The 9584-nt window shown below is 37.0% G+C and overlaps 1 protein-coding gene across 1 annotated transcript in view; it reads left to right on the forward strand.

Moving 5' to 3' along the window:
- Positions 1–9584, forward strand: part of PREX2 (phosphatidylinositol-3,4,5-trisphosphate-dependent Rac exchange factor 2) — a 409408-nt gene that overhangs the window by 221169 nt on the left and 178655 nt on the right. Inside the window, exons 24-25 of the mRNA XM_006880444.1 lie at positions 5575–5794; positions 6321–6528. Coding sequence (XP_006880506.1) covers positions 5575–5794; positions 6321–6528 — 428 coding nt within the window. The remainder of the gene's footprint in view (positions 1–5574; positions 5795–6320; positions 6529–9584) is intronic.

The raw sequence follows: 9584 nt of genomic DNA on the forward strand, positions 1-9584 counted from the left end.
ACAACAACAACAACAGATGAAGAAGAAAAAGGAGCTTTAGTGGCGTAGTGATAAGGAGTTGCACTGCCAACTCAAAAGCACATGGTTCAAATCCACCAGCTGCTTCTCAGGATATCGATCGATCATTTCCTCCCCTGTGATTTGAAAACCTGCTAGAAGGTCAGCTATGTGTCAGTTCTGATTCACTGGTACATAAAAACAAAAAAATATCAGAAAGTTCTTTTCTGTACATTATTGTTGTAATAGCCTTAAAAATGAGGTACATTGACCCTTATCATTTTACTTATTTCTGTTTCTTACACAGATTAAGGATTTGTTTTAAATTCATGTAGTTGGCAATTAGATGAATTCTAGTGCTATAAAATGCTATCTTATTTTTTTAAACTGATTTAATTAACTTTATTATACAAAACCCACTATGTGGTGGCCACAGCTGGAGCATATGTCCTCTGCGCAGAGACATATTGGTCTTTACCAGATGGTCAGGTCTTTACCAGATGGTCAGTGAATTCCTGGTAGGGAGACTTGATGAACAGTCTTTTTGCAGAGGTCTGGCGTCAAGTAGCTGTAGGTCTTTGAGATGACTTCGAAGGTGGCTGTGGTGTAGTTGCCTTGGGTAGCTGTGCAGCCCGTGGCTGAGGTGTAATAGTCATCAATTCCACCCAGCAGCAACAGCTTTTACAAGTCCAGTGACTGATGGTGCAGAGGCCAAATGTACCAGCACAGAGTGACAGCGCCCAGTCACCTTGCAGGGAGTAGTATGAGGCTTACTGATCTTCATCCCCCAGTAGACACATTGCACAGGAACAATGGAGAGCTTGGCCAGGATAATGTCTCCACAGATGACAGTAGCTATCTCTTTGGAGCACTTAACATTACAGCCAACATAACCATTGCAGTCTCCAGTGGCAACAAATGCCTTGAACATGCATGATCCGCTGGCCAGCACATGTCTGCTTCTGCACAGGCATAATTTTCAAGACCTCATGGTTGAGGGGCATCTCCAAGAAGTCAGTGATCTCAGACTCCTTATGGGCAGTGAGAAGAGATCTCCTCCAAGGATTTGATCTTCATATTTTTTTACTAGATGGCCCAGCTTGTTGATGAGGCCTCTCTTTATGCTCGTCTTTGCCTCTTTGAGTTCTGCGGTTCCACTCAAGGCCTCACCCCAACCCGCACTCCCATCTCAGAGCTCCCAGAGCTTCGGGGGCCCTGCCGCAGTACCAGTGTCATCCTCCATTTGATGTTATCTTGGAGAAACAGTTCTATCTTATTTTTATTTCGAAAAAAATTATAATCAACTAGGTGTTTTAAAAGCTATTTTCATCATCATTTTTAAATGATCAACATGTTCAAAATAATTGGCTACTATTCGTAAAGAATAGAGACACAAAATTAGCAAGAAAATATTTGAAAATCTTTTCTTTTGGGGAATATTTAGATTCTTAATACAATAGCCCTTGACTATAAAAGCCTAACTTCATTTTCCATGTCAAAGGAAAGCTAACATCTGTGATCAAAGATTTTAATTTCCAAATACTTTTAAACCTTAGAACACTTTATTTTTCTGTAAAATAAAATTTATCCTAGAAGCACAGATCTCAAGGATACTTAGTTTTATTTTTATTTTAGAAGTTTCAAGTTTGAAAATACAAACTACTCGTCTTCTACAGTCTGTAGCCAGGGCACTGAGATCATAATAGATTTCCTTGCCAGTCAGTGCGACCACAGATGTTTTCAGTGTACATATGAGGGAAGTTGGGACCTTGCTGGTGACCTGAATGAATCAGGATTTTGTTCTCTGTGGAACGGAGTGTGTGGGCGATTCAGATGCACAAATATGCACGATTTCGAAGAACATGTTCACCCTGGGTTGTCTGTGGAACTTTTTTAACTTCTGGACTCATCTCTTAATTTTAGATCCATTCCGTAAGTGGACTTATTTTGGGCATTTAGGCTGCATTCTAAATATTTGTCGACATTCATGAGATAGTTCCTGTTTACACAAAAATGTTATTTGCAGCAGTCAGAAGTCCGGTTTTGAACATTCCAAATACATTTAGTTATTACTTCTTTGGACAGACAAGGTGGAGTTTAAAGAACTGGGAATTCCCTCTTTCTGTCCTCACCCAAAATAGGGTGGTCCCAAACAAAACTTTTGTAATTCCATGCCAATAGATTTTTGGTGTTAGTCAGGTGATTGTTATTTTTGTTGTTAGGTGCCAAAGAGTTGGCCCTGACTCTGTGAACAACAGGATGAAGCCTGCCAGAACGTGTGCCATCCTCACACTCTGCTGCGTTTGAGCCCATTATTGCTGCCACCGTATCAGTCTGTCTTGTCGTGGGTCTGACTCTTTCATTGACCTACTTTTCCAAACATGATGTCCTCTGCACAGACTGGCTCTTCCTAATAACCTCCTTTATTTTGAAAGAGCGTTCTGGCTGTGCTTCATCCAAGACAGATTTGTTTATTCCTTTGGCAGCCAATGGTATATTCAATATTTGTCACTGTGACTCAAAGGAACCAGTTCTTTTGTGGTCTTACATATTCTTTGTCTGAATTTCACATGCCTATGAAACATTTGAAAATACTGTGACTTCGGTCAGGTACACCTTGATTTTTAAAATGACATCTCTACTCTTTAGCACTTAAAAATATCTTTTACAGTTGATTTTCTCAATGCAATGCATTGGTGAATAATTTCTCAGCTATTGCTTCCATGTTGATTGTGTAACCAAATAAAAAGAAATCCTTAACAACTTCAGTCTTTTTCTCCATTTATCATAATAGTATTTGTTGGTCTGGTTGTAATGAGCTTTATGTTGAGGAATAACCCATTTGAAGGCTATAATCTTTCATTTTCAGCAATAAGTACTTCAAGTCTTCATGTTCTGTTTGTGACTGACTGTAATAGGTTTTCAATATGCCACTGTGGTCATGTTACTTATTCTTTTAAAATCTGAAGGATCAGCTCCAAGAATTGATTATTCTGTCTTCAATATCACCTATATGAAAATAATTTATTTCCCTTCACCCCACACACCTCTATACCAACTATTCCATTCCTTTGTTCTCACTATGGAAAAATTCCTGGAAAGAGTAGTTTATACTTGCAGTCTGCCTTGCTGTACACACCCGTTGCCTGTGTTTGTGATCTACCCCGCCTCTATACCTGTTGTTTATACTTATAATTTATACCTGTTGTCTTGTTTATATTTATAATTTATATCTGATGTTGATCTCTATATCTGTTGTCTGCACCTGTTGTCTATACCTGTGATCTCTATATATTGTCTGCATATGCACCTTGCACTTATAATATGTGCCTGTAGCCTCTCTCTCCTGTCTTTGTCCATTTTATACTTGCTATCTGGACCTATATCTGTTGACTGCACCTGTTATTTTTATCTACAGTCCATACATGTTGTCTGTAGCTTCTGTCCATATACATTGTCTGTGCTTTCATTCTATACTTGTCTTATTTCCTTATCTTTCATTTATTTCAACAAACTCTATAGTGGCTCTGGTCCTCTTTGCTTAGCCAAACATCTCTTCTTAATATCACAGAGGACTTATATCTTGCCAAAGCAAATAGCTTGCCTCATTGCAGGACATCTTATTTGTAATCTCAAAAGGTTCTGAGGTTACTAACTTTTGTTTGTTTGTTTGTTTGTTTATTTACCAGTTCTGTGTAACACTAGGAAGCTCTAGCAGCTTAATCCATAGGGAGTTGTGCCTTCCTGTTAATTTATAATCCACCAGTAGAGCCACAGGAGAAAAATGGACAGTTTCCTTCCATGCAATTGATAGCCTTGGAAACCCAATGGGAAATCAACTATGAATCGAAAGGAATGAGAACCTGAGAGGAACGAGAAGGAGAAAGACTGTCAGAGAAGGAGAAAGACTGTCACCGTGTGCATGCCTGAGGCCCTTCCTCATTGGTAGCTTACTCAGCAACTCCTTTGTTGGTTTCTCCCTCCCTTCCAGACCACGTAGCAAAGCTACAGTGCATAGGTCTTCTCTTTTTCTCCCTTATCTCTCAGTTGCCCAGGAATCTCATTAAATTTACAAACCTCTTTGACCTCTTCATTTGTGCTCATGAATACTTGATCTCTAGCCTACACACCTTGCCACATCTGCCGTCTTGTCTATCTCAAGGTTATAGCGCATCCTTATGCTTCCCATTGCTTAGTCTAAAATATTAGCTACATTCCTATTTATGAAATGTTGACTATGTCAGAGCCCTGGTAGCACAATGGCTAAAGCACATAGGAGCTAACTGAAAAGGTTGAACCGACGGACGGGTCACTTTGTGTGAGAAAGATGTGAAAACATGCCTCTGTGAAGATGTACAACCTAGACAGAAGTTCTCCTGTGACCCATAGAGTTGCTGTGAGTTGGAGTCCAGTCCATGGCAATGGGTTTAATTGTTGGTTTAGGCTCTGCTCGTCTATATACTAGTTGCTGGGTATTCAAGGTAGACCTAAATCTTCATCTGCTGCACAGGAAGAAACATATAAGACTATTTTATGTAATTACAAGGAAGGTTGGGAAGGTGACATAGTATGCTGAGATATATCACATTCTTGAGAAAAATTTCATCTAGAACTGGGTTCAAGGAAAATCTCTTAATAGAATTGGAAGTTTACCAAGAAACACATTGGTGGGTGCAGGTAGAAGAACATTCAAGGCTAACTGAATAGATGTACAAAGAACAAGAAGATGATGAGTGAGAGGAACTGAGTTAAGACTAAAAGAACACAGGGAAAAAAGCTGGGACAAGTAGGTGAGCATCCAGTTATGGATAGCTGCATGACTGTGGCTGAGATTAGTATGACTTATAAGCACTTGGAAGTGGCTACCCTTGGATCTTGTTTAATCTCTTAAGTATCATTTTCTTCTCAATGGCATAAGTGCAGAATCCAAGCCCTCAGGCTGACCATGACCCCTATGTTCAGAATTAGGAGTTGTGGGAAGGAAAGTTGGTTGTGTCTTTTATCCTGCTATTGGGTCAACATCACCAACTTCACTTCTGACTGACTCTCAGACTCTTGCTTTGAATTAACTTACTGACAACATCTACAAAAAAAGGTTTACACTTCTGCCTTTAACCCCACTCTACCAATTCATTTTGCTTTAAAATTTCATTTCTGTCTTAGTGTCCTAAAAAGCCAGCTTCTTTATCAGACTTTCTCAGCTGCCTCCAGATTTGTATCTTACTAAGTTGTGTTGGTCACTTAATTTCTTTTAGCACTTAACTTGCAATAAGAGTTTCAAAGGAACCATGTGCACATGGTACAAATTTTGCACTACTTTATTAAGAATATTTAAAGTTTGTAGTGCAACAATGAATGAGTGGAAGCCCAAAATCTCTGTAAATGTTTATGAAAATTAATAAAATATAATTATAGAAAAAAAAAAGAATATTTAAAGTTTGAAATAGTGGTTCCATTTCTAACAACTTAAAACTTGTTACACTTGTTCCATTTGAGATTTAATTTTCTTGTGGGTAATGCAGTGAAATGTCTGTTATTATCATGTGTTTGATTGCATTTTTTTCCTTTAATTTACAGTTTTCTCGGGTTCTGAAGAATAGAGCCTGGCCAACCTTTAAACAAGCCAAATCTAAAATCTCTCCATTGCACAGCAGTGATTTCTGCCCTACTAACTGTCATGTCAATGTGATGGAAGTTTCTTATCCCAAAACATCAACCTCCCTGGGAAGTGCCTTTGGTGTTCAGTTGGATAGTCGGAAGCATAATTCTCATGATAAAGAAAATAAATCTGAGCAAGGTGTGTTAGCTTTTTACATTTTATCAGCTCATGAGGAGTAATCTGTGTAAGCCTAATTATTGCAGTGTGTCTGAAATTTGATGGATTCCTGGTTTGTAAGGAATTCTGAACTCTTATATGAAATTATTCTTCAGTACAATAATTTGGAGAATTATGCATAAGTCTCAGGAGGAAATAGAATGAAAATGAGTTCTACATTTTGTTATTTTTTTCCTAAAATGAATGATAGCTTCTTGCCTTCCTTATGTGTGTAAGAGACATAGCTTGTCTTTTTGTGAAAATCGCTATCTGAAAGACCATATGATTGTGAGAAAAATGGAGAATTAGTAACTATAAGGATGTATCCTATGATCTCACACTATTGTAATAGGAAAAGGGATCAGAATGCATTCCTAGATTTTTAATGACACTGTCCAGCAAACTTTAATTCCTGAATTAAGTTTAGCATTGAATAACAATGTAGGGCTGTATTATTTTTGTCAGTTAAGGTGATAAATAATGCTGTGGGATGATTTTACCTTCTTAGGGAAACTGAGCCCTATGGTATACATTCAGCACACAATCACAACTATGGCAGCCCCTTCCGGTCTGTCTCTGGGACAGCAAGATGGACATGGTCTCCGGTATCTGTTAAAGGAAGAAGACTTAGAAACTCAGGATATCTATCAGAAACTGTTGGGGAAACTTCAGACTGCACTGAAAGAGGTGGAAATGTGTGTTTGTCAAATAGATGAGTAAGTATTTTTAACTGTGCCTTTGAGTTTGCCTCGTGGAATAACTGTAAAAAGTGTGCCTTTTGAACATCCAGTCATTCTCTCTACAATAATGAAATTGTTTAAGATCTGTGCTGACTTTATGAATTCCAAAGCTGCAAAATATTTTAACTGTGTCAAACAGGTATATATAGATAACCATTTTAAGTAACATTTAACATTAAGAGAAAGGCAAAGCTATAAGTTATAAAAGAGCACAGAATAATCTCATAGTACAAGTATTGAAAAATATGATTAAATGGGTAATAACTTGTACACTATTTGTCCTTATAGGATTAAGCTAGTTCACTTATCATAATACTCTCTAGTCCCTCCCAAGTTAGGTAGTAATTTTCCAAATCATTGCTCCTGCATGCAGTGCAGTGTTCCATTGTGTGAATGTACCATAATTTCTCAATCCATTGTATTGTGGTTGAACATTTGGACTGTTTCCATGTTCTTGCGATGGTGAATAATGCTGCTATGAACATTGGTGTACAAATACTGTATAAGACCATTATTTAGAAGTAGAAGGATAACTAGTAAAACGCGTATGAGGATCCAAGGTGGGAGGATGGGAGCAGAGGGGTAAGGATGCGCAGGGAGGTAATCATAGGGTCGCACAATTTGGTGAGTAGAGGGAGGGGTGTGTAAAGGGAATGAGAAAGATCCAGTGTGAAAACCAATGTATACGAACTTAGTAAGTAAACCAGTACAAAATAAAAATTTTATTTTTAAGAAAAACGGTAGTAACTGTATGGTTACATCTCTTGTGTCCTTTATAGTACATAACACAGTAGTTTATGTTTATTCACTCAATAGATATTTGTGAAATATTTACCATATAGCAAGTAGTTAGCATTTAACCTAATGTTAAATGTATAAATGTTAAATTATTCTTTCTTGTTGTTGTTGTGTGCTGTTGAGTGAGAACCAACCCATAGCTGACCCTCTAGTGGTACCAATAATAATTTCTGAGCTGGTCGAAGCGATAGTTTATGAAGTTATAACACAAAAAGCTGTTACAGTAATTTTAAAGTTGTAAATAAGAGAATAAAAGAGTTGTTAATTAGCATCTTTTCAAAGCATTCCACTCTAGTTTTTAAGAAATTAATAATTGCGTTGTGTTAGAGAATTCCTTGCTGTTCTAGAATCACAGGGGAGCCCCTGGGTGGCAGGGTGATTAAACCTGTGCTCTGTAGCTGTACTGTGCAGACGTGGATCACCATGAGTTGAAACCAGCTCAATGTTAACTGATTGATGGCTTTCTTTTTCATTTTTTAGAGTGATAACAGGACCTTTTTCTTGTTAACATCTTATCGAGGCATCTTTAGATCATCAAAGTAGCATAGAATTGGGAATGCAAGCTTAGATTCTAGTCTTGATTTTAGCCCTTAGTTTTAATCTGTAAATTGGGGTGAATAACCATTACCTAGTATAAGTTTTTGGTAAAACTGGGGTAAAATCATATGAAATACCATCAAGATGCTTAACATTATGTTTGCTGATCTATTCAAGTGATAGAACGTAATGAATGCATCTAGAATGGATCCAATCTAAAAGTGTCATAAATATCATTGGCTTGACATAGGATTATGATAGTGGGATCAAACACAAAAGTGTTGGTGAGGCTGGGAGAGAACTGGAGAATTGTTTGTTCTATTGTACTTTGGGTTACTTTGAGTTACAAAGACACTTAACAATAATGACAACTCTATTTGTTTTTATATTAGATTTAAATTGGTATCAGATGTGAATTGTTTACTTCAAATTCCTGCTGCCATCCAGTTGTATTTGCCTCAGTGACTCTATAGGACATACTAGAACTTCTCTATGGAGTTTACAAGGTTATAATCTTTACAGAAGAGCAGGCTGCCCTATCTTTTTTCCAAGGAGTGGCTGATGGATTTGAACTCAAAATCTTGTGGTTACTGGCCAAGCCCTTAACTCCTAGAGCACCAGGGCTTCTTTTACTTCACATACACATACATAATCTTTTACTTACATGGATAATGAAATCTGCTACAAATATTTAGGATTTGTTATGAGCCTTTTTGGTAATTAGATATATGAACAAATTCCTAGTTGATATATTTTATGTTGTACAACTTTATGGTTAAAATCAGCACATTAAGTGCATCATAACTTCACAATTATCTTCATATGTCCACTGTTTACTCAGCTTCCACCTATATCTTTTATGCGTAATTTAGAATTAAGATTCTATTTTCCTATGTCTAGTACTTTTTTATATTTCTTATAATATTTGATGTTTTATATTGTGATCTCTTCCACTGACAGGTAAACAGTTTAGAATAAGCTGTTAAGAAAAGAAGAAGCTGTTTTTAGACAGAATATAGTTTTGAATTATGCCTTGTAATGACCTTGTGAAGATAACGGTCTGTTTTCTAGCATTATATTTTCCTTTCTTTAATGAATGGAATTTTATGATAGGTGTTAGAAACTTGTCTTTTTCAGAGGCACTTACAGAGTATACAGTAGAAAAAAAGAGTAATTAGTAATAAGGAAATAAATAGGGGCATCGAGTCATAGACCCTAGATTTCAGATGAATATTAAGATAATATCTGGGCCAACCTGATACTCAACAATCAGGCCACCAGTTATTACTTTCGCTTTTCAGATGGCTGTTTGACAATGACAAGATGATTGTTGTACTTGAGCTGATCTTCATTGTCTCGAGCCTACATCTCTAATGTCCTGCTTGATGATTGACTAAATTCCCTCTATCTTTGTTAACTTATAGGTGTTTCAGGTTCAGGGAATACTGTTTAAAGATATGTTTTTAAGGGGAAAAAGTGTATTTCAGTCAAGGCTCCCTTTCCTTGCTTTAAAATGTTTCATATTTTTATTTTATTTTAATGAAAGTTTAAAGAGACTTTGAATTTCCATTCATGCATTGTTGCACATTTCTCCCTTCCCACCCTTGCCCCTAATTTACTTTTCTTTTTGAAAAGTAAAAGAAAAAATTATTTCATTGTTACTCAGTCCCTCCCACAAGTCCACTCTACTATGCTAC

Source organism: Elephantulus edwardii, unplaced genomic scaffold (assembly GCF_000299155.1).
Source record: "Elephantulus edwardii isolate Elephantulus edwardi_28Jun2011 unplaced genomic scaffold, EleEdw1.0 scaffold00008, whole genome shotgun sequence".
Taxonomy (NCBI): domain Eukaryota; kingdom Metazoa; phylum Chordata; class Mammalia; order Macroscelidea; family Macroscelididae; genus Elephantulus; species Elephantulus edwardii.